Source organism: Athene noctua, chromosome 5 (assembly GCF_965140245.1).
Source record: "Athene noctua chromosome 5, bAthNoc1.hap1.1, whole genome shotgun sequence".
Classification (NCBI taxonomy): Eukaryota; Metazoa; Chordata; class Aves; order Strigiformes; family Strigidae; genus Athene; species Athene noctua.
In genome coordinates this window covers 34,143,560-34,169,459 of record NC_134041.1, presented here as the reverse complement: position 1 = coordinate 34,169,459, position 25,900 = coordinate 34,143,560, and the positions used below count along the sequence as shown (strand labels likewise).

General features: G+C 43.1%; 1 protein-coding gene and 1 long non-coding RNA gene across 3 annotated transcripts in view; one reads left to right on the top strand and one right to left on the bottom strand.

The window, feature by feature from the left end:
- LOC141960858 (ral guanine nucleotide dissociation stimulator-like 1) overlaps nt 1-15,086 on the bottom strand; it is an 81,930-nt gene extending 66,844 nt beyond the window's left edge. For both annotated transcript variants that reach the window (XM_074907042.1, XM_074907043.1), the window contains exons 1-2: nt 15,018-15,086; nt 13,937-14,047 (exon numbers count right to left, since the gene is read on the bottom strand). In XM_074907042.1, coding sequence (XP_074763143.1) covers nt 13,937-14,047; nt 15,018-15,044 — 138 coding nt within the window. In that variant the 5' untranslated portion in view covers nt 15,045-15,086. The remainder of the gene's footprint in view (nt 1-13,936; nt 14,048-15,017) is intronic.
- A 473-nt stretch (nt 15,087-15,559) lies between these two features.
- Nucleotides 15,560-25,900, top strand: part of LOC141961415 (uncharacterized) — a 28,357-nt gene continuing 18,016 nt past the window's right edge. The window contains exons 1-3 of the long non-coding RNA XR_012633765.1: nt 15,560-15,985; nt 22,613-22,757; nt 23,501-23,601. This is a non-coding gene — a long non-coding RNA (uncharacterized LOC141961415). The remainder of the gene's footprint in view (nt 15,986-22,612; nt 22,758-23,500; nt 23,602-25,900) is intronic.

Here is a 25,900-nt window from a genome sequence, read left to right as displayed (position 1 = left end):
TGCAGCCCACAGGCCATGTGCTGGAGACTTACGCAGCACTTGAAGCCACTGCAACCCACTCCGATACAGCAACCCACTCCACAGGAGATGCACTCCTCCACGTGCTGCGTGACACTCTCCTGGGGTCCTGCTGAAGGTTTTAAGAAGGAGCAGGTAAACTCCAGTGTCTCACACAACACCCTTTCTCTACAGAAAGGATTACAAGTACCAGGCCCCTGACTCTGGAAACAGCAGAGTACATTGCTCTCCAAAATACCAACAGTAAAGACTGGACAACAGAACCATAGGACATATCAGGAGGGTCGTGCTCTGCTACAGAACTTTTCTTGTACGTCCAGCAGGGCAGAATAATTTTCGCTCTCATCGCTTTGGATATTATACATTCATATTAAAGCACAAGAGTTTGCCTCTACACTCCTCAGATCACTAGATCTGAAAATGAGCTGTGACTATATTACAGGTGAGAAAATTAAACCCTCAGAAGCTAAGCCGGTCAGTTCAAGCCACAGGGCGAGTAACTAACAAATGAGTACTGTGCATAGGACTCCTGACTTGCAGTACCTCTCTAAAGCTAGTATCTCAATTATCCTCAAATCTGTATGACAGGGCCCTTATATGTAATAATTCACGTGCTCAATACCATACACAGCAACCAGTTTATTCTCAGTGAAGACTTCACATTATTTCTGAGCCACGGGAGACAAGTGGAGCAGCAGCAGCTAAAGGACCACCACCACAAATTTCAGTGGTGTCTGCAGTATGCGATAACTTCTGCACTGATGCAGGGCTGAGCTCAGAGTGCAAAAAATTTGGACATAAATTGGTATTTGGACACAAATTGGTGGCAAAGAGGAACAAGTAAAATCTCCTCCAGACTGTAACCCAGTAACCTGACAGAGCAGAAGGTTAACGAGTGCTACCATGCAAACTGGCAGAAAACTTCACACCTAATGTGGAGGCTGGTGAAGTTTAATTTTGGTTGCCAAAGCTGTTAAAGCACTCTGATGGGCAACAGATGGCTTATGCAACTAAATGTAGAGAAATGTTAGAGGCCAGCAAAAAAGTCTGTTGAAAGTACTACCCTCAAAGGTCACACTCTGGCACACAGATCAGAGAAAAGATCTGAAGGGTTAGAGTAGGCAGAACATTAAATCTTTCAGCACAACACTTGGAAGCAGCAACAAAAAGTAAACAATTCTGCAAAGTATACATAAAGGGTACCGAAGCAAGTCAAAGGACATTACTCTTCCACTGCATAAAAGGTCTGATGAGACCACATGTAGAGTACCATACTCTGTTCTAGCTGCCTTATTTTTAAAGCGGCTATTATGAAGTTGAATGGGGTAAAGCAAAGGGCAACCCACCATTCCTACATTCACACAGTCTAAAACAGCAAGGACACAAAATTTTGGTTTACCCACAAAAAAAGCAGGATCTGAGCACCCAGAGTTCTCACTGACCAGGAGGCGGCTGCAGGACTGCTGGAAAACAGGCTCACAACAAACTCCCATACTATGTTGCAATATGGCCCTGACATCTTCTGGACATTAATGTTCTCACAATTCTTTTTATGAGTGCCTGTGTTCAATTACATTCTGCCTCACTGAATATTTGCTGCAAACAAATTGAAACCAGAACTTTATAAAAAGCAACACATAATAACTGTCATTTTAAACTAGAGCTTTTTTCCTCTAACAATGGCCAGATGCTATAGAGGAAGGTGAAGAAACAATACCCATAACATACAGAATAGCCAGTCTAAGGGGAAAGGCTCTCACCTTTCTCACCTATTACCTCAGGTGCAGGAGGTATTTGTTTTATGCCTAAATCACAAAATGTTACCTGTTGTGTTTTAAATCTCGCACAGTATTCATGCATTTGTTCTCATTATTTATACAAACGTCTAGTCCTTTCTGAATCCTTCTAGACAGCTGGACTCAAGTACTTCTTCCAGCAGTAAGTCCTTCAGGTTAATTACATGCAATGTAAAATTACACATTTCTTCCCCCCTCCTTGCTTCCAAAACCACCAAACACACCCTGGAGTGTCCCTTCTCCACTCACTGTTTTAAATGCCTTTGCTATATCCTCCTATTCATTGCCAGCATCGAGCCCCAATCCTGTGCCCATTTAACAGATGCACTTATTGTTAAAGCTGCACATCAACCCCAGTTGCACCAAGATGCAAATTTAGCAGTCCTCACCCTTTCAGTGCCTCCAAATGCTGACAACCCTTTCCCGGCTGCGGAGTCCTTTGCTAGTTCCCTTATCTTTGAGAGGAGGAAACAAGAGGCAGGAACGAGTGAGGTACTACCGTAATCTCCTCAGCAGTATTTTTTAAGCTTCACTTCATTCCCCACTTCAGCTTAATATGTGGGTTTCTTTCTGTAACTGCTGTTGCACGGTGGGCAAATGCTTGCACAGAACTCTGGACTCTCAGAAGTTCAGGTCTTCTCCCCAAGTGGTTTTAATTAATTCACTTCTGGCCCTAAATTGCTTCAATGTGCTTTTACACATTGTTAAGCAGCTGTTCCTTGCACCATATATGTCACATGTGGAGAAGACATCCATGTGATAACACTATGAAGCCACTAAATAAATATTACCATGCAACTTTGACAGCTAATCCACCTCCCACACAATTTTTTCTAGTGCTTCAACCTCTTCAGCAACCTCATGAAGTCAACTCATCCCAGAAACGCTTTTTTCTCCTCTCTTTCCCACATCCCCAGATAAAGGGGAACTCTACCAAATCCCAGGCAACAGCACTGCTGCTGAGTTTTAAGCCCCACCCAAATCAGATTTTTGTACTATGTTATTTCACATAGTCTGTCTGGTGAAAATTTGTGGCCATCCTTTGAAAGTTATTTGCATGAAAGATGCTGCAACAATCCAAGATCTTTATCATTTCACCTGGGTATGTTTTTACTTTCCTTCTGATCCCTAAATTATTGGTAGCATGATACTGAACTGAACTACAGTGCAGCTGTACTCAGGCACTAGCATGAGTTCATTTTGGTCCAAGGGAGGGTGATTTCCATAAAATGTAAATGGATTTCTATGTTCAAAACACGAAATTCCTCACTATAGCTTTAAAATTTTATTAAACCAAAACAAAACACCAAACCCACATCCTCACACATCTCAATAAAATTCTTATTCCAGGAGCTGTAAAAACATAACACAGACTTTATAGTTTGGCCCTACATGCTACTGTACCACCCATGAAGAACCACAAGTCACTTCTCAAAAGCTTGTATGGCCACTGAACATGAAACGACAGCATGCTGGGGGTGAATCAAGGGCAAAAGAAGTTCAGGGAGACTGCAGGGGAAAACCACAACTGCCTGGAGACAACTACGGGTCAGTTGCTGAGCCCTTTAGGAATGAGGTCTAGATGCAGATGTGTTAACTATGAGGAGATATAGAATAATATGCAGATAAAACGATAAAAGTATCATCCTAGGGTTCAAAGAAAGGTCTATCAAAAACTGGTCCACAACCACTGGACAAAAGCAGCTTTGCTGCTGTCTGAGCAATCTGCTAAGAATATAACACACTGTTTTCCTGTTTTCTGATGTGTTTATTCTTTTTTTTTTTTTTAAAAAAAAGGTTCTATGCATAAAGATATGTTTTACAATCTCTGATACTATCTTACTGGGGTGATAAACAACATGAAGACATCACACACATTTTGCCTCTGGTTTACAAGATATTACACACTGGCTACACAAAGCCAAGCAAGGACAGGATTCACACTGAGTTAGCATTCCTTTACCCCTTTCACACAAAGTAACTCCATTTTCTGCAAGCAGCTAGGCCACCATCTGATCACTTTGTGCTCATTTTTTCACACAGCTGTACCCCCTTACAGTGCTGGCTATAGGAAACTATCTATTTAGAAAACAGATTCCTACAGCAGTACTAAAAGATGCAAGGTCAAAGCATGCATTTATACTGTCACTCAACATATTTTTAATTAGCTTTACCAAGGCTAAATTTAAATCCAAGCGTGACTAACATGCTCACAATGCTTCAGCCTGTTTCTTAAATGAAAACAGCAAAACCAGAACTGTAAAACTAATGGTTTCTCCAGGGCTATCCTCTTTACAGCATCTCAGTCCAGTTCATATGCTGCTTCTCCCAGGCTTTCCAATGACACATAGCCACGTTCCTTGCCAAGACTTCTTTAACCCAACAAGTGACCTAGATCTAGCATTCAGAAAGAAAATACCAGTTTCTTTGCAGAGCAACCTGATTTTTTTTTTTTTTTTTGTTATTCCTTTCACTTCTTGAAAAAGTAAGCAATATAAAGTTCAGTGACATTAGCAGCAAGACAGTTAAGATGCTACAATTCAGGGGGAACCTCTACTATCCAAGAAGTATAGTTTAAAGAGACAGGCATTCTAGCTATCGAAGGAATTCCCAGTGGAGATCAATTATAGTACAGGAGGTCATTATATGTCACAGGTAAACTGAAAGTATGCCGAAGGCAAGTTTTCATACATAAGCAGGCTGGCTGTGAGAATTCCAAAATGCAGTCACACACAACCAGTGCAAAACCAGAACAGAGCACTCTCCAGCAACTTTTGCTCAAGAGGCCTCCCTTAGCTCTTGCTATTTCACTTAATATAATGACCAGTAGCAAGAGATGCCTCTGCACAGCCCTAGAGGAAGGGAGGCTGCCTGTGTCTCTTTCCCTAGTTCCATGTGGCCTCGCAGAAATACCCTACAGCCTTAAATTAATAACACTGCAAGACTAAAGCACTGCCACCCTGTCACGCTTTGACAGCTTGGAATGGGGTTTTAAACTCAACTTAGAGCATGACACTGTGTTACAAAGCCTGTTACTCTTCTAATGATGCATTTTGTATTTGCAACTGGGAAAGTAAAAGACAGTAATCTTCTAGGCTTCCATTTTAAAACTCATAATAAGGTCAGTTTTCATTTTTGAGTGTCTGTTCCACACACAGCCTCTATTATCCAGCCAATGACTGCACTGAAGAGTGCTACTTGGGATATCTCTGGAGCAGAGATCTATGCCTAAACCAGGAAGTAAGGAGAAAAATATTCCATAAGAAGTCATTAATAAGGGCTATGATGCTACTGTACTATTATACCCACAACTAAAGGAAAGAACAGGAGGGAAGAGCCTACTCAAAACTAAAAGACAAGCTGAATGAGATGCCAAAGCTTTCTTTTTGATAACTACACAACTGTCTGTAAGTAAAATCACTTGGTTCCCTCTGAATTCTCCTACGTATCTACTTTGTGGATCTCCGGCAGTTGACAAGCATCTTCCACCATGCAAAATCAATGTGAGCACATCCCATCTTTCTTCCTTCTCCAAGGCAGTTCCCTCAGAGAAGACAGCATTGGAGTGGACAATAGTGCAACCCAGTTTCTGTAGGGAGCCTGTCAGCTCCTTGGGAACTGTTTTTCTGCTTCTGCCAAACGTACAGTCAAACTACACCATGGCATTGGTCTACACTGTCAGGACAGGCTGCAGGAACCTGATTCCAAAACAGTCTGATTTAGCCGAAAGGGACTAACATATGCTATAAATCAAGGGACAAAACAGCAAGCTGCAGCAAGGACAATGAACAGCCAAGTCCTTGCCTGATGGTTGCACAGGTAAATATACTTGACCAGAACATCTGGGACCTAAGAGTAAGATAAAAAAGAAATCACAGAGCTGGCTCAGAAGGGCGTATGGGAGGGCAGGAGCAGGCCCAGAGAAAATCTGAGGTTTTGCATGTTCCTAAAATGTTGATGGTTCCAGGCCCCATTTAAATCCCAAGCCATACTTAGGAGGGTCACTGTTGGAAAGAAAATAATCAAAATCAAAATTTCTTTTCTGACATGTTCTTTGAGTCAAAGAGAAGATTAGTTCCTAGGTCCTAACTGGGATCCAGATTAGTTTGACAGAAGTTTTTGTAATGTTTTTCTGACTGAACTCTCCAACACAAGCTTCCTGCCAATGTATGTGACTGTAGAGGTGTTTAGAAGCCAAACTTGTGGTCACATGAAGTGTGCAGTGTGAGACAATTATTCAAAATTCATTTTTAAAACACCACAAAATTCTCAGAGAAGGTAGTTATCGAATAATATCAGTGTTAAGAACACACAAAAATATTTAGTGATATATTTGGTACTTTTCAGCTCTTCCCCTTCAGAATTCTGAAGGTATTTAAAAGCACCCTTCTACAGCAGTTCATTTATAGTTCTGGAAGAACATGTTCTGCTATACACCCAATGCTAGAGCATTAAAGATACTTTGAGACAAATAGTGTTTTAAATCAATCTTTGCCTGAACAAACTCCAGAGCCAGAAGTTCAGCTCTGGCCAAAAAAACAAAGCAGAAAGAACAAACCATGTATCTAAAATCCTCTCTAGACGTGTAACCAATGGCTAACTAAACCAGGCAGCACTGGCCACGAGGGAGCATAGTATTTCTCTGTTATCTGGATATTTAACACTCAGAGGAAGAGCAGTCTATGTCATCTATCAGTAGAGCCAGAAACCTGATGCTTGAGGACTGGTTCTGAAAGCTCAGCAGTCGTTTAAGATGTGGAGATACAGTCTCTACAGGCCTCCTCTGGTGCACAAGAGGCTTGGGGGAACTCCTGTTCCTGGCTGCATTTCCTGTGACCTGCCACAGTAAAAACCCCAGATGCAGAGTGCAGGGCTCCTCCTTGCTCCTTCCCAGATCAAGGACTCCAATCGGAAAAACATTTGCAAGCATTAGGGAGCCCTTACTGTCTCAATGACTCATCCCTCACTGCTTCCCTCAGATTCCTGGGCACCAGTCTCCCATCCCTCCCTAACCACTGGAAGGGTGAAATAAAGTACTCTATCTGGTTAACAGGGAGGCCTACAAAAGTCACTTCATAGCATTTTAAAAACTCGTTTGCTTTTCATTTTTGTAATCTTCTTGTCCACCTGTCCATGCCACACCCATGCCTCTCACTGCTCATTTGCTGTGGCACTGCATCTACTCTATTCTTCTTACACCACTGCTTCCCCTCCTCCAATTCTACACCAACATTGCCTAACACCTCTCTGCTCCTTTTCTGCATCCACTTCTCCATATTCTGCTTCCCAGAGCGTTCAGACATCCACACAAACAAGGTACTCTCTTCATCCATCTTCCCCCCTCCCCAGTGTACTCCTCACTCCCACCTGCCCTTACCTCACTGTCTCCAGAACAACGAGATCAAATCTAAAAGTTGACAGCAACCTCCTCTTCGCACACTGGTCTCTCCAGCAGCAGGAGAGACCAGCACCACTGTCTGCCTTGAATTAAACAAAGCATTACAGCCACACCTTTTCTTCTTCATCCTGGATAAGACTATGGAGGACTTCTACCACAAAGTAGCTGCTCCCAAATGTTCCCCTCTGCAGTCTCTCTTCTCTCGGCACTCCTCTCACCTTCATCTCTTACACACATCCAGCTCTGCACAATCAACTTCCATATTTCTGATTATACATCTGGATCACTCTTTTACTTGTCAGACTCCCACACTTTTCCTCTCAAAAATGCAACTTCCACATCAACGATCCACCCTAATCCTCCCCTTCGCTGCAAATTTCCTTGGTCTTATATTTCCACTTGGCTTACAAACATACAATTGGAGGATGCTGTGTTCTGCTACCGAAGGAAATCACCTTATAATCCTCTTCAGCAACTGATCCAGCTCCAATGTTGATGCTGTTGGGTTCTTTGCTTCCCTCACTCTTGCTGGAGTGCCACTCCACTATCTCCGATGACTTGAAACTTTCTTCTCATTTCTAACAATTTATACACCACTCTATAGCTGGTGTGAACGGTTCTTCTTCCTACCTTATGCTTAGTTCATGATTTTTTTTATAAGTACTAATCACATACTCCCTAAATCTTCATTTTGTTAACCTAACTAAGCTATAATCTTCAAGTTATAATCAGACATACTCATAATTTTCTTGATGATCCCAAAAGTCCTCTCGTCTCCCTTCCAGTTTAAATCAACTTTCTCAAAAATGAACAGAATTACAGACTGAGAGCCAGGACACTCTACAAGGAGCGCTCATGCTTCCAACCTCTGCTGGCAATAATCCAAAACAAGAGCATCACATTTGTCTTTTCTGCTTTGCATCATGTTGGTGGCTCATGTATCCTGTGATTGACTAACACACCCAAAGTTGGAAGGGATGAAGACAAAAGATAATCATCCTATAGCAGAAATTATGTCGATTCATTCACAAATGTGCCTTTGCATCCTGTGCTACTTAATTTCAACCCACTTCTGTTACAGCAATTCTGAATGTCAGCCTGTAGGATATTTCCATCCTTCAGGTGTTTTCTTCCTCTGCCAGTCCATCAGATTTTCTCAGCATGCTTCTGCTTTTATGTCACCAACCCTAACAAACGCATGACAGCAGTTCAGACACAGGACTGATCCATGTAGAACTCCCACAGGCACCTGTCTCCAGACCAACAGTCTCCCTTTCAGCTTAAGCTGCAGCAGCAGCTCTTCTTCAACAGGTACTTAAAAATATTTTATAATTCCTCATTCTCCCCAGACACTAATTTTTTTCAGTGATTTCAAGAGCAGATTTTCAAACAAACAGTTTAAGCCCACAGCTTTTTTAAATCAGAGCAGTTATCTTCATGAGATCACTGTCTCCTACCCACCTAAATCACACCTTCCCCACGCCAAATACAGGCACCGCTGCTGTTCTCCAGCCATACAACAGCATTTCTGACTTGATCGATGAATTAAAACTTCTTGCTGCTTGACTATCATTTCTTACACCAGTTCCTTGGTAGTTTGGGGATGGACACTACCAGATGCCCAGCATGGGCACATTAAGCTCTTGGAGACAAAGCTTGAACACATGAAAAAGCCCCACGCGCCATCATTACCATCAACCTCTAGGTTGACCTTTGTCATCCTTACAGAAAACAGGTAAAAATTCATTTGGTTTTTTGGGTTATATATAGATTAATTTTAATTCCTATCTCGTTCTCTCTAGGAAGCAGACTTATTCTTTTGTTGTTCTCATATGGCTGACAAAACTTGACCTGTTTGTGTTCACTTCCTTTGTGAGGCTTGACTTCACCAACTCTTAGTTTAACTCTTAGATACAGCTTTCTCTGCTGACAAGAGCTTTTCTCTATTTCTCAAAGTCTAACTCCTAAAAAAAAAAAAAAGAATCTTTCTTACATCATTATTCATGCGCCCTGGTCTGAAAGGTTTTTTCCCTTATTCAAACTAGAAGTCAAGGTAGTGTTTGCAGTTTGGTCTCTCCAACTTCCAAGCTCATACATTCAACTATCTGAACTTCCTACCTTACTTGACTTCACCAAACACATTCCACAGTTTCCAAGTGTGCCACTGTAAAGCTAAGCATCTCACAGACCTACTCTACTTACCTTTCTACAGAACTTAAGGCAAATCGCACTGACACAGCATCACCTCATACTGGATGAAAGAACTGGCCAGCACTAGTATCTACTGCCTTGGTACAATTCTGGCCAGTTGCTGAGAACATTCCTCTAACCAGGTAGCCTTAAACTACCCCCTCACTTGCCTCTTTGCTATTTACATGGTCAATCATTTTCTTCCTGCCTTACTGTCTTACCCCATTCCTTCTTTTCTCTTTCCACTAACGTAAGGCCCATTCTGCTAGCCCCTAGCTGTGGTTCATCTTCAGTGTATGCATCCACTGGCATACAGCACAAACACAACCACCAGGCCAAGCATCTTCAAGAGAAAGGTCTTTTTTCCATCCCTCCTATCTTCAACTGTGTCCGCTCCACAGTCGAGCAGTTTCAGTATTTCAATTCAATCTCGTTCCACACCTGCAGTCCCAGCTCCTCAAATTCTCCAGCCCTTGTTCCTCCTTGCAAAGGAACCCTTGAACAATTCTCATTTCTATCATTTGACAAATGCAGAAGTTTCTTTCCCGTGGTCGTCCTCTAATCCTTTCATTTGTCCAGTAGATCCCATCCACATCATACACTTTCTCTTGTCCCATTTGCCCTCCACAGTCCCATCCCTCAGCTAATCAAAATCTCTTTCAGTCTCTCGCCTCTTAAACATTCCCCCCATCTCTCCACTTCCTTCTCTACCTGCTGCTTTTTCCTTTCTCTGTCAACTAACTGTTTACTTTTCAGTTTACTATTTACATAAAACCACTGACTGGAGTTCACCTCTTCCGATGCCATTCATACTCTGTCAGCATACTGCTCCTGGCAACAGAAATTCAGGTGTTTAGCAGCTCGTCTACTTTTACAGCCACTGCTCTACTGTTCTTATCTGCTTCTGGCTAAGCTATGATTCAGCTTGTCCTTGGTTCATTTCATGGGTACCTGGCTGTCAGTTCAAGACCAACAAACACCACAGAACTCTAAATTTTTCACCCGTCTTTTCTGCTTTGCTGTCTTTGCTTCATGGACAATAGCACCATCCGGTTCAACACACAGGTGCCAGCCTCCCTACAGGCTGCCTTTACATCCTCGGGAGTAAGCTGAACCTCATACAACCTTCTCTTTCTAGCCACGTCATTCAAATTCCTTGCTACTCCTCTTAAAACTTTTATTCCAGTTACCAATATGCCTTTTTCTCTAGCCTGATGTAATGCCATTCAAAACACTGCTGAAAGTCCACTCAAAAGCCTGCTCTACAAAGTATTCTCCTCATCCCCTCTTTTAGGCATGCCACCCATCTATGCAAATCTCTACTCTCCTTCCTTCTCTCTCACAAAGAACTTAAGCCATGCAACTCAGATCCATAGCCTTTGTGGCTTGTTCCCGATGTTCACGTCATCTCTCATGATCCTGGACATCTGTAAGGCCTATCCTGGAGACACCAAAACCCACTTGGTATTCAAAAAACGCCTTCATGCTTTCTCTTGCTGAACCTATCGTGTTCAGGAGGTATTCTGTCTCGACATCTCCAGAAGTTACATTTGACTTTTGAAGTGTTGTTGACTTTCCATTGCCTTGATATCTACAAATTCCTTGAGAAAAAAAATCAGACTGTTGCAAAATTGATGCCACTGCCTTGGGTGCCAATCATCAGCTGAGACAACATATGTATACAGACAAGCCTCTTTTGTTACTTAGTCTGTAAATTCTTTTTTGTCAGGATAGTGCTTTTGTGCAGCATCTGTCACAACACTGAGCTACCACTAGAGCTTTTAATATTTCATAAAACTGTAGTGCCTAAAGTCAAGCTTCACTAAATATTTCATGACTAAGTATTTAGTGACAAAACCAGAAGCTATTATTGGCATCCTTTGATGTCTAATATTAAATTTAAAGCTAAGAAATTTGGTGTTTATACAAAAGCTTCACACTTTTTAAAGTTGTAGGACTGCTGATGACTGCATACGTCACAGCCTGTTTGTCTTTTTCTTTTCTTAATTGTAGAAGTTTGAAACACAAGGAAGACATTTCTGTAGTTAAATAAGCAAGTGTTTACACTGCTTAAGCTGTAATGTTATGACTGGCTTTTAAACAAACCATAGGGCTAACCATTCAAGAGCCTTGGATGGGTTCCTAGGATAGAGAATTTTAAGAAATGTTTATTAGACTTTGAGACATAAAAGATATAGGTTCATTCACTTACGGGTACCTGTACACAAACATATTTGAGCAAGATTTCAAGCTTCTCAGTAATTAAAGGAACTGGTAATAAATCCCAACACATTCAGAAGTAAGACGTTTTACCTTCCTTTCAACACAGGTTCTGTAAGTTTTCAGTTAGATCTGCATTTCTCTCAGACACATCAAATAATTTACCATCTAACTCTTTTCAGCTGAAAGGCCACCTTACGAACGCAGCATCACTAAGAATTCCACCACTCTGGAACCACTGGATCAATCTCCTGCTCTGATACCACACAATATTTAAAAGCCACACGCAACATCAAGGTTTTAAAAGACTTGGGCTTCCCAAGTCACAAGGAATTTGACCTGAACCAAGAAAGGACAAAAAGCGCAGTGCCTCTGTCAAGGTCAAACTCCTAAGTAGACCTCAACAGAACACAAACTGACATTGAGAAAGTCACTTTTTAAAAAGTAAATCCAGGCACGCATATAATCAGTAACAGGGGTGCTACGTTTGTTACAAGAAAGGCTCAATACTTGCTGATGTACAAATTGGTTGTTCCCATACTCTTCAGTTGAACTTGCATCTTCAACCTAAGCGTGACTTAGAGCACCACCAAAAAAATAAGGCCAACATAAAGCCAATACTTTATGAATTCAGTACTATGGTTTTCAAAGCATAGAAAAAAAATTAACATCATAAAACCCCATAAACTCCAGATCTAAAAAAAAAAAAATTCACCTGATGATCATTATAAAAGAGACAATTAGGCTTTTCAAGACAAAACTGCTGGGGGCAGGAATGGCTATTCATAAATAAAGTTCTGGGTTAGAGGCTATTTATTGACTTTAGGACCACAGTAAAGCCATTAATAAAACAATATCACAAAAAAAGCTTAAAATACTTTATGTTCTAAAGAGTTAAAGGGAAACAAACAGCCCGTATGTTTTAAAATATTCTTAGGTAATATGCATGAGATTTTTTGATCATGAAAGATATCAGCGTAGAAGCTGAAGTAATCAATTCATGCCCAGAACAGGTGCAGACTTCTGACATGCTGCATCCTTCCCCACAAACAGGGCTCAATTCTGACCAAAAAAACTAATGCTAGCCACAGAAAGCTAAAAGACACATCCGTGACCTTGTAAGTCCCTTGCCCTCCTATTAAGATTGGCACCATCAGCTGTGGTGATGATCTCAGAAACATATATGCACTCTTCTTTTGAAAATATGACCAAGACCTGGCAAATTCCTTCTACAAACTAGGAACAACATAGCTGACACAGGAAAAAAAATTCTGCTTTCCTGATTGATGTTTATGGGACACAGACATGTTCAAATGCTCTACCCCTTACACAAAACCACAAGCTGGGAAATTTACAGGAGCTCAGAAATACTTCCTAATATTTTTCCTGGGAAAAACAGGAGGCAGAGGTGGGAAATCTGCCACTCGAAGGAAGCAGATTTGAAATTATCTGTTCTGACTGGAACTCTATGTACTTCTTGGAAACATAGGAAGGGGAGCTTCTAAGCACTATCTCTATGCAGGACAGAATTTGCTTATCTTTCTTGACTGTGGATTCAGCACCGCTGCATTGCTGTATGTCATGGAACTTCACAAGAACACGATTTGATATAAATCTCAGGGCAGTTTTAAAAGTCTTTAAAATATCAATCTGGATACTACATCAAACCAAGTTCTTACATCATTGCCTCTGATCCTGAAGAAAATATAGAAACATAACAAAATAATACAAAAGCTAGAGCCAGCTCCTGAAGATCTGGCTCAAACTGCCACAGCTGCACTGATTCCAATGAAGTGAGGACATTTTCTATCAGCTGGGGACTTGGCCTGACAGAGGTGAAGCACTGGGCAGCATGCCAAATTGAGTGCGTGTGCATTTCAGCTCAATCTACTTACCACTAAAGCCTTCATGCTTTAAAATGTACCTTTGACAAACAGTACAGAGCTGTAATTCCTGCAGACATGCAGACAAGTAATTTCTAACCTAGCTGAGAAAGCACTACAAAAATAAGACCCAAACCTATATTCACTTAACTTCTCAGGAAGTTTCCGCTAACTTCCGACAGATCTTCATTAGTCAAAATACTATGACTACTAATTTGGGAGACCTGAGATAGGTTCCTAGCAGCAGAAACAAGCCATAGCCCAGTCTGAAACAACTGCTAAATGTTCAGTGTTTTGGGTTTTTTCAACAGTGAGAGCAGTCAGTGCTAAAAGTTACTATCATAACGATTCGTGTGGAATTCAGCTCCCTGGAGCAGGCTCCAAAGTCCATGAGCAGCCTTCCAAAATGACACCGCGCCGGCTTTACTTACGCCTAGCCATCTTGCTCCTTTGTTGGCAGCCTGCTGAATCTGCACTCGTTTCAGGCTGACATGGTAAACAGCTCCCTCTTCCACCTCTTCACCCACATCCTGAATTGTGCTCTGCCAGGAAAAGGAGAAAGGGGAAAAAAAAAAAAAAAAAGAGAGAGAAAAAGAACATTTTCACTCCTCTGCTAACCGCACTCTACCCCAGGTGCTGTACTGCTTCACGCAGACCTGAGGGCAGAAGATGGGCTGCACAAAGTAAATACAACAATCAAAGCAATACGGGATACTTTCAGATTGAGGATATATTCTGGAGATATTCTTGGCAAACTGTCCTCTCCTGTGGTATCAAGATACCTTGACTTCCCATTCAACTGTTTTTCCTAGACTAGCACATACTTTAAATAGTTGTATAAAGTCTTTTCTAAGGAAATAGTTTGGGTTTGATTAGCAGTCTTCTCTTCCCTCCCCCCTTTTCCAAAGCAATTAATCTCTTTGGCCTTTCATTTATGGAAGGAATTGCACTTTTTAAAACTGCAGAATTACTTAGGCAGGCAGCCTTTAAATGCTTGTTAGCTTCGAAGTTTAAAATACAGAAACCTTTTATTTCTTTTGACAGGACGGATCCAAAGAGCCGGTGGTTTGCTTTTCAAAACCTATTATTCCAAGCTACGAAAAACTTTACGGAGTCGAGGCTTTAAAACTCACAAACACTAGAAAGCGGGTTAAAAAAAATAACAATGATAACAGAAAAAGAAGTAGCGCAACGTCCTCCAAACTCGAAGCGAACAGGTGCTGCAATGACTCCTCGTTTCCCAGCTGATTACCCGGACAAAAGCGCAGGCAGAGCCCCCGCGTCCCCGCTTCTCCCGGGGGTGGGGGACTCCCCCCCTCCGGAGCACCCTCCCGGCCCCAGGCGCGGGCTCACGGTTCCTGGGGAAGGCAGCATCGCTCCGAGCGGCGACGAGCAGGGAGGCGGCAGCGCGCTGCGGCTCCGGCGAGGCTGCGGGGAGCGGCGCGCCCGGGCCACCCCGCCGGCACCGGCACCCCGCGGGCAGGGCAAGGGGGGGACGGGACGCCCGGTTACCATTTTCGCTTTCCACAGCAATTTCATTCTCGGCGCCTTCCCGGGCGCCTCGACGGGGCACGCCGCCGCCGCCGCTCCGCCCTGTCAGCGGCCGCCGCCGCGGGCCGGGCCGGGCCGGGCCGAGCCGTGCGGCCCCTCGGCTCCGCGGCGCGGGAGGCGGGAGGGCGGGCGGCCGCGCCAGGCCCCGCCTCGGCCCGGCCCCGGCCCCGCCGAGGGGCTTCCTGTTTACCGCCGGCCGACAAGTTGCGGCGGATTCAGTCGTGCCTGCCCGGCGCCGCGCCGAGAGCGGCCGCGGGGCTGCCGCTCGCCGGGGCTCCGCCGCCCGGAGCGGGGCGTTCACCCGCCCCCAGCTCCCTGGAAGAGGGACGAGGTGCGGCGCGTCCCGCTCGGCTTCCAGCGGGGACGGGGCCGGCGGGCAGCGCCTCCTTGCCGCCGCCGCCCGGGTGCAGCCGCACCGGCAGCGCCCGGTGCCCCCGGGCGGCCGGGGCAGGTGCCCAGCGCGCAGGGCCGGGCCGGGCCGCCCGGGGGGCTCCCTGCCCGCTCCTGACGGGGTTGGAACTGTTCTAGCACTTAGAAAGGCAAACGGACAGAAGGGGGATTGTAGGGCAAGCTCAAGCTGGACAAGCTTACTTCCCCAAGCTTGAAAGGAAGGAAGTCAGAGGCTGTAGGGAACCCCAGCCCTGCTGCGAGCGGCGGTACTCCAGGTTGTCGCGGCCCTGCTCTGCGCTCGCCCACCGGGCAATTCAGGTGGCTCAGACAGGGGCAGAGCAAGGGCCTTCCTCCTCCTCCTCCTCCTGCCCACCCCAGGCAGGCCGTGCCAGGGCAGGCAGCCCCCACCGTGCTGGCTGGGGGGCAGCCGCGGCCCCCCGCGGCTCTCCGCAACCCTGTGGCCGTCGGCAGAAAACCTCCTCCCCCTGCCAGGGAGAAGCGAGAGCGGGGACAGGGGATGTGCAGATGCGCAGCGGCAGGTAAGAAACCCGTGGTAAACAGCGGAGCCACGAGGAGCAAGGAGCGGAGACGTGGGCTCTGCAGGTCGAGATGCGGAGGGGCACGGGGCAGCGCTCCTGGCTTGCGGAGATAAGGGGATGGGAAACTGGAGGCCTGGGGAGAGTATTCCTACCCCTTCGACCTGTGCAGCTGGCCCTGGGAAACAAACCCCGACGCTCTTCACCTGTCTCGCCGCAAGAGAATGGCTCTTCCTAAGCCAAGGAGAAAAGCTTCTCATACTGAGTCTCTGTAATCAGTAGATTATCATCTTTCCCCCTTACCTCTTTACATAGACTAAACCCACAATATCCTTATTTTTTTTCTGTGGGAGCCCCTTGTTCACACACAAGCCCCTCTGAACCATGACCCTCCTCTTACGCAAGCACTAGCTGCAGACATCAGCATGCTAACACAAGGATCTCAAACCACCTTAAAAACACTGACTTAAGTTGCCTATTGAGCTGTCTTTAGTTACCTGGATTTTTGGACTTACAAAGGGAAGCAGAGAGGAGTTGAATGCACCAATTACTGTGCAAGTCAATGAAAGCAAGTAAGACCTGAACCAGAAAGCTCAGATCTCCTGAACCTCAGCACTAACAGCCAGTATATTCACGTATTTACACACAAGTGTTACTGGCAAGTCTCTCAGGAGCAGTGCTGGTTCGGAGAGACTGTTATCACTTGCAGCTGTTAACGTGAGGCAGCACAGGAAAGCAAGGAACATTATTTTAAGCTACGAAACCAAGATTGCATTGTGTTGTCACGGTTGAAGTGATCAGATGATTTGCCAGGCGGAGCATTGAGTTTATTTGTTTAACACCAAAGTGATCCAGAATATGCTGAGGCAGATACAAGCTTCAATAATCTGACCAGAAACCCCCAACCCAATATGTCTGTGTTTCGTAGAAACCTTCAGTATTTACTTGATTGAAATCTTAATCTAGTTATTTTGTTTACTTATCCCTTAAATTAGTTTACATGAGTAAGCTTCTAGAAGCTGTTTCCGTTAACTCGTTTAGCTGCAAGAGGAAAACTGCAAGATGGCCAGGGCAATACACAGTGCAACTTAGTCTGACAAATTAATTTCATCTTTCTTTAGCCCCTACCTAGGATGCTAGTTCAGAAAAGCACGTAAGCAGTAGCTTTACTTCAGCATGAGCCTAAACCATTCACATCAAAGCAACTAAATTCTTAAGATTCTTTGATGAACTGGAGCCTAGACCCTGGAATCAGAATGAGTTGCAGGCTCAAACCTCCCCGGGACTGAGTCTTGTCCCCACAAGAATTCCGTCAGACGTTGCATTGCGTAGAGCCCTGCAGTCACATTTGCAACAGATTTTCAGTGCAAAAGTGTTTATCCGAATCCTCTGCCAATTCTAATATTTGCAGTTTTCTAGTTCCTTGGAAGTCTGGATTCTGTTGCTAACGGTCTCACTTGGGAGAGGGATAGGTGTAGGCTGGGGTGGTTTGCTCATCAAAGCAGCTGCCAGGGGATGGGATAGTGTTTTCCAACATAGTGTGCCTTTCTTATGCCGCAGTATTTGCTTGCTTTCCAGCTAACCAAAGAGGTCAATTCAAATATACTCCCTCTTTCAACGGACGTCGTCCATATTTAGATCCTCAGATGTCATAGCTACAACAGTGTTGTTACACGGAATACAAGAAATTTCTCTCAGACTGGTAGAACCTGTCAAAGTGAATGGAACATGCTGTACTGACTACAAATTTAACAGAAGGACCCAACTCCTGTTATTAACTTTTACCAAAACATGCGTGTCTGTGTATGTGTACATAACATGTATGTGTTTATTTGATCTTTGAGAGAGAAAGGATTGGGCTCAGTCTAGGCTCCTAAAAATCTGATTTCTATCCAGATACTGATTATTTCATACTGAAAAGGAGGAAAAGCGTATGTAATGTTTAACTTCCCTTTAGTTGCATTCTAAGACCATTATGTAGTGTTCAACCCCTTATGTAGACCAAGAGACAGGATCAGAATGCACAGGAGAACATGAAGACAAAGCAGGCTCTGATTAGTCTAAAAGATGTTCTGTAAAGATTTCGAGGACTGAGAACAGCATGAAAAAGCATGAGAACAGTCTGCAACTCGGTTTAGTGGAACTTCTGGTTTGCTGGTTTAACAGACTTTAATCACAAACTCGATCTACACCAATGAGCCACACTCGTGGTTAACTTTGTGTTAAATATTTGGTTCTTTCCCAATCATGTTCACATGCGATAGCTACATTCCTGCCATAATCAAGGTCTGTGCCTGCCCTTTCTACTGAATCAGAATTGTTCCTCTAAATACATCTGAGCACGTATTCCCTCCCCCTTGCACCAAGAAGGAAATGCAAATCCACTTGTGAAATGCAACCTTACACTTCTCACAGTGAAATGTTATATAAGAAGATCCTTTGAGGTCTGGAAAGTTCTCAAACGGCAGATCATTGACCACTTAAGCCCAATGAGAACTTGCTGACTGTCCACAGAGAAATAAGTTAGTCACAGAGTGATGATTTTTCCTTGTTTTCAACTGTTGCTACAGCTGGCATGCAGACACTTTCATGAGCAGATAAAGCAAAAGACCTATAAACCAGCTGGAAATAAAGAACAGCTAGTCCTGCTGCCTCTTCTAGGGGCCTAGCGGAAGGAGAAGAGGAAACAGAAGCCAGCGGTACCCAAATAAGGGAAATATTTGGGAGAGCAAAGGAAAAGGACAAAGTAACCAGGCGATGTAAGAATCGTCCCAGACAGCTTCTCTATGAGAGAAGGGCATCGCGCAGCCTAAAAGGAAAGAAGCCAGGTACCAGAGCGCTGCATGCGAATTAGCCTTACTGGGAAGGGCTGCTCAGTGGGAGACAGGAAAGGAAAACACACAACTGCCTCCTTACTTTTTTTCCAAAAAAGGGAGAACGCTCCTTGCATTACAGAAACCATAAGTTAGGCCGTGGTTTCAAGATGTTCCTTTCAATGGCAGTACCAGCTCAAGCAGTTTCCACTGTCTGGTGCTTGATTGTGCCAGGGGCTAGACCTGTTTGCATGTTGGAAATGCTAGACATTTCCTAGTAACCCTGGCTTTGCATTAAGTGTTTTTACAATATTACATAGTTTTCTTTTTTTCTGTTTTGGGAATTCTGTTTAAGAAGCAGTGGCTACCACCTCGAGGGCACTACCTGTACATGTGCAACTGTTAACTGGAAGAGAGGATTCCACGAGACAGGCTGTCTGTTCATCCTGTAGAAAATAGGAGAATCTATCGTATAGAATAAAGCCTGTCCAAAGAGACGCCCCCTGCAGTGGATGATGCATTAGAAGGGCATGCTTACAAAAGGAAATAAATACTGTTTCTATTCATACTATCTCATTAATTATTATTTGTCTGGTTTCTTTATAACCACATCTAGTTCCCGCTTTCTGTTTATGGCATATGCCCTCAATTTGATAACTAACAGGTGCTGCAGACTACAGTTCTTGAGATTGAAACTATTAAAAAAATCACACACAGGTGAGCCACAAAAGCTACAGAATTTAAGCAGACTATAGAAATGCAAACACGTATCGGTTTTATATTGTGATTTACTGGCTGCGGACTCTGGCCTGTAGCTTGGCTGCAGAGAGCTCTTTGCCACAGTTACTGTATGAGAACCACCTGGTAGTACTCCTTTACATTGTGCACGCCTGAGTTCCTGCTTTCCACTCAATTACACAGTTAGTTTGTCAGAGTGCTTTAGACCTGCTTAACATTCAGCGTGCTGCAATCTCGGTAAAGGACTAAAGGTCCTTTACAGCACAAAGCACCTCACAGGCACTTACCTCATGCAGTCTGTTCCATCAGCACAGGGGCAATACGTTTACGTGCTGCGTGCTGATGTGGAGGGTAACAGAGGGGAGGCAGGTCCTCCATGTTCCTCTTTTGGAAATAAATTAACTTGGAGATTTATATTCTTTAGATGAATGAGTGCCCTGTCAGTACATGTCAGCCAGTAAGAAAAATTGTTGGGATCAAAAATTAAATTTGAATTTCAAACCGCTAACTAATCAAAGCACAAGCAATGTTACATTATACAATGTATGTTTGATCTTCCACTGTCTGCAACCTTTGCGATCCTTATTCCTGTGCAAAAAAGGAAAAAACGTGTTCCCCGCTCGCTCTGAACAGCGTTGAAAGATGTGACAATGCAGTAGCAGCTCAGTAAAGAACCAGATAACCAAGTTCATCATAATCTGTCTTGGCTGACACTAGAACTAAATAGGTGCCTTTGAGTAACTGGAAGTATTAACCAGCTTCATTGTAAAATGCCAGAGGAAATGCAACAGAGCTCCCATACAAAAAAAATAAAACAGATTACTGATTCATAAGGCTGCATAATTAGCAATGCTAATTCAAAAAATTATGTACTTAAGGAAGCAGATCCAGCCTTCCCTTGACCTCTCATTTCAGATGTGATTGCAGTTAGATAGGCATGCACTGTTTCACAAACTGTGCAGTCCAAGAGGAGATGGCATGCTTTTGTATAATCTCAGATCTAGGGGGCATATCTCCTTCAGGAACAGCAAGTCCTTGGCCTGCCGTTTGTTAAGACTTCAAAGCAATGCTGCTTGCAAAACCATGGTCACATCACTGGTAAACTGCACCGCCTGCAACGTCATACGGAGAAACAACAGCGTGTTTTACTCCCTGTCCCCTGAGCCTTTTCACTCAAGAGGAGGGTAAGTAGTGCCAGCGTACCTCAGGGTCTGCTCTTATACCTGCCCCCTACTCAGTCTGCAGAAACCTCTCTTGGTTCTTTGGAAACAACCTGGAGGAGCAGAGACGGCGGGTCCTAGGAACTGGAGTCTCAGTCGCACATATCGCAAAACACCCAGAAACTTTTCTTAGGCCTTAAGCGCTTTACCAGCTCCTCTGTTCTTTTTCCAGCCACACGTGTCCCTGCTGCTTCAAAGCAGTATCTTTCTCTAGTTTCGTGCTCTATAGCTACTCAGGTGTTTGCAGCAAATCCTCTTGGCTGCCCCCTTCACAAGCTTTGAAGGAAGAAACAAAACCCTGAAGTGCATGCTGAGTACGTGGTTTTCTAAGGCTTGTAACTCAGTCAAATCAAAGCCATATTAACAAAGGGAAAGTTGCCTATGCTGTTGAGATCGTTCCGTTTGTAAACAGTGGGACCGTGCTTCTTCACCTTACTGCTGCTTCACAGAGGAATAAGCAAGTGTTCATGTAAAGGAGAAGACAGGGAGATGGAGTTCACCAATTTCTTCCTTTTTCAAAGAAAGGACTGATTTTCCCGCCTGTTACACATACACACACACACACTTCCATTTGGTATCATCACTGTTGTAACCACAGAGTTTTCTGCCACAGCAGAAAATTCCTATGGACATTGTGATATAAATAGGTCATTTTGATTGCATCAGCTGAATTAAGGAAAAAAAACCTTTCCTGATTTGTGAATCAAGTGGCTCTCATATACAAGTGTCACTCAAAAGATTGCCTTCTTTTTTGCACAAACAGATATTGGGTTGATTTAGCACAGTTCTCGTTTTCCCTAATTGCTCTCTCATCTCCATAAACAGGCTGATTGTCCATAAGAAGCTTCTTGCTTCCAATACATTCACAAATTTGTTATTTATGTTATTGGCTAGTTGGTAGTCAATCCTCCCCCTCATTCCCAAATTACTTGCCATAGTTCATGTTCTTTTCTAGCAAGCTTCAGTTTCCAGAACAAGAAGTGTAACTGTTTGATTAGTTGATGAGCTCTCAGAACTTCCCATTTACAAACATAACTTTCTTTTTCCCTTCTGCTCTGTTTCAGTTTGCTTTGGTTACAGGTATGCACATAGGCCTTTTATGGCCCTGTTGCTGTCTGCTTCGACAGTATAAATCTCTGTTGACTATGAGGATTTTCATCTCCTTAATTTTCACTCTAGAGTCTTTTTCATTTTTCCTCTTGAAAAAGAAATATTTCCTTCCCTAGAAGACTGTATCACTCTGGTATCCTTTAATCCAAGCACTCCCCAGAGGACTCTGGGTTTAATAATTATATTGGAGTGCCTGTTACTTAAGATACTGGGAGTACTTCCCACTCTATCCAGGGCCTTCCCTTCCTCTGAACAGACTTTTGCCAGGCAGCTCTGTATTTGTATCTAACTAGTTCAAAGCCCAAGGACTTTGTCCCTCCCACCCACTGAGTTATAATCAGAGGGCAGGTCGCATTCATTTCATGCATACATAGTTTCCAGAAAGAGTAAATGTAGAGTTTCAGTTTAAATGCTGTTCCTACAACAAATCCTAGTAATCGTGTGTTTTCAATGGCATTATACATGTTAGAGGTCACAACTAACATGTCCAAAAGTAACTCCATGGCTTAGACTTAAAGCATGAGGAAAATCTGCACAAAGTAGTCTTGTGAACTGTGAACCCCAAAACAAAGTGTGGCATTTCCAAACGTTGTGCACAGACTCAACACTCTTAACCTCTAAGAGATGGTTAAAGTAACAGGGATAAATTAATCATAAATCCTTGTATTACTATCATAGTTGATCCTATTTGCTTTTTTATTCTAAATGACCCATATTAAACTTGAAAACTGTGTCCTCCTTTCTTGCAGGACGTATTTCAAAATACTCAGAAATTCCTAGACCCCATTTCAAGAAGCCAGTCATATAAGAGAGCTCTTTTGGATGCTGAAGACTCTTGAACACCAGGGACAGATTTCTCAATCAGATCTAAGACCAATTCTTTCAAGCGTTCAGGTAAGATGGGCACTCGCTGCCGTTCTCTGCTCTCAGATCTCAATGCTGTTAGTCTAAGCCAACAAAGGATTCCCACTAGCGTAACAGAAAACAGAACATAGGCTTCAATTTCAGCTGAGAGTGAAGACATGAGAAAGAGCCTCATTTTCCAGTTGGCTTGGGACCCTAACTTTTCCCCAGTGCTCAAGTAACAACAGTAAGACATAGTTGTCATCTTTTTTCTTCTCTTCATTCAGTTAAAAGGCAAATAGCTGAAGTGAAGCAAGAATTCGGCTTATCTATGGGTTACTTCTTTTGTTTAATGCTACATTCGTTCTATGTGATTTCACCAAATCCTACAAGGATTTTATTGCCCTCTTAGAGCCCTGCTACAGAGCCAAGTAGGCACCATTAAATCAGATGCCTACTCCATAGCTTTCTTTTGAGCTCTGTTTAGATTTGCAGGGAGGAGCAATGAACAGGAGAATTGCAAACAAATATGTAACCATTAACTTTAGAAATATATATATATACTAGTCCTTCTGTAACCATGTAATGAGTTTTCATTATGCATACCACTTGAACAATTAAAATTTCAGGGCTTTACTAAGTACCACAGCCTTGAACACAGAAATCTCTAAATTAGAAAGGGTATCTTTCAAGTGCCGCGCAATAAAATCCAGGTTTGGGGAGGCTGGGGTTTGGGGGTTTTGAGTTGTTTTTCTGTTTGTTTGTTTTTACACCATCTCTAAAATATCCCATAGTCAGCTATAACTGCCTGTACACCAGTGACTTGCCTCCTGCACACTCTCTGCATCTTCTGCAGGCTGCACCTGTGTCTCAGTTTCGGCAAGGTGTTGCTCAGGTGAGCTTCTATTTCTTCTTCTCCAAAATCTCCGAAACAGGTTCCTGAAGAACAAATGTCATACTTGTTTGGAATCAACAGAAAGGCAGTTTTGAAACGCAGATAGCAATACATTTACTATTAATGTCCATTGTGTTTCTCTCTCTCTTGTGAATCACGACAATTGACTAAAATCCTTCCACAGCTAAGGAAGATGCTCAGGCATGTTGAGTAGATGCAGTGCATCTAACCCATGGCATGGTTACATGCACCCAAGCCCCCTTCCTAGCTCACTTAAATTTCTGCTTTCTCTGACACTAGAGTAAGTACCGCTATCGCAGTGGCCTAAACCAGTAACCTAGACAGCACATCTACTTCTCCCTCTTTACACTGCATATGTAAGTACAGTGATGAGACTTCCTCGACCAGAGCACCTCTAGATTAAGAAAGTGGGTACTACTAAACATGATTCTGGAAGTATCCTATTTTTCAAGGGAAGGCAAAAAATGCTTTTACCAGCATAAGACGGCTCCAAAATTTTTCTCTTTATGCTGTTAAGACTCTTGTCTTCCACCTATTGCAACTCTGAGCTTTCCAAAGCCCATATACCTACTCTCCAGATTAGTCAAAATGCAGCATTAAGACTTTCTTTCTCATTCAGTTATTTAATATTCACTTTTAAGCTCCCTCAGAACTTGATGTCTCTTCTGACTCTTCTTATTTTCATCTCTTAGAAGCTTCTCACCTCTGTTGATGCTGTTTCTCACAGATCAATGATTGCTAGAAGCTCCCAATGGTAAAGTTCACTGCTAGGCTTGTTCTGTTATGCTACCAATATACACTTGGTAAGCATTTCAAACCGAGAAACCCAGCTTTCAGATGCACCTTTATTCTTATGCCAGAAAGGCATCTGCAGTTCACAACAGTGACATAAAGATCCTGTGAGACACAAGGAGTATTTCCTTTACTAACAAAAGTTTAAATGATTTACAGCCTGCAACTGATGCCTAACACTGGTGATCTGTAAATATATGCTCTCACCAGTATTTACCTTCATACTTTGCCCTACATCATTCCATTGTTCGCTCTACTCATGTTCTGCTTTTCCATTTTCAGTACATTCTTTGAGGCAGACTTCTACCCACTTGCAGATGTTCCAGGATGAGATGATGTAAATCCTAGCTGTGACCTTTAGGCATTATTACAATGCAAAAATAGATTATATGATGAATCCTTAGAATCCAATATCCAACAGTCATGCTGACTGATGCCACTCTGATGTAGATTGACAGAGTACAACCCACTTGAACAAATTTAGATCAATACCTATTAGAAATTCTGTGAACTTTCGGAAGCAATATGCCCCAGCATCCTCAGCTAAAGAGAAATCCCTCTTGCTAATTGTGCTTTTGCTACTTGGCTGCTGCCGCAGTCCTTATATCACTTCCTTGAAAAAGTGCTGCTAGTGACTTCACTGGCAAGAGAAAGGTGACAGGATTAGAGCCACAGGCTGTAAACACTTCAGTACCCTCTGGGATTATGTTGTTTTGTTATTATTACTGGTGCATTGTGCTCAGACAGCAAAGACATTCATTTAAGGATACTAGTTTCCATTTCCAGCTCTGTTACATCTATTTTTATTTGAACTTATTCAAAGACAACATTACCAACCCAGAAACAAAAGACAGGAAGGAGATGGAAGTCCACAATGCTTGAGACTCTAGACAATGACAGGAAATGGCCTGTGTCTTGACAGTTCCCCCAATTCTCTTCCAGATGATCTTTACTTAAGAATTTGACAAAGTCCAAAAAAGCAAAATAAAAACATAAACAAAATTCTGTGAAGGGCAAATCCTCCTGTATTCACATACCAGCAGAGTGGAAAATTTTAGAGCGAATCCAGGTCTAGAAAATTATGTTAGAAAAAAATTTGTCTATATAAAAGCAGGAATGGAACAGCAACATGACAGTAACAAGATCTAACAAGAACAAGTGATTCCATGTTCCACTTGGAGAAATCCTATTGTCTGCCTCAAGCAAAATTGCAAACAAACAAACAAACCAACCAATCAATCATTTAGCGTGTTTTGTGATGGGTATATTAACAAGATATTTGGCTTCTGTATTTTCAAAGTACCAACCACAGTGATGACTGAACACAGTACGTGGATGTTTTACGTATAAGAAGCTTCACATCCAGTCCACTTCTGAGTTCTTCACAAGCTTAGACAAGAATTGTCCTTTAGCTTATATATGCTTTCTTAATAATTAATACATGAACACAAAATCCCAGCTGTATTAGTGAAAAGTTAAGAAAACC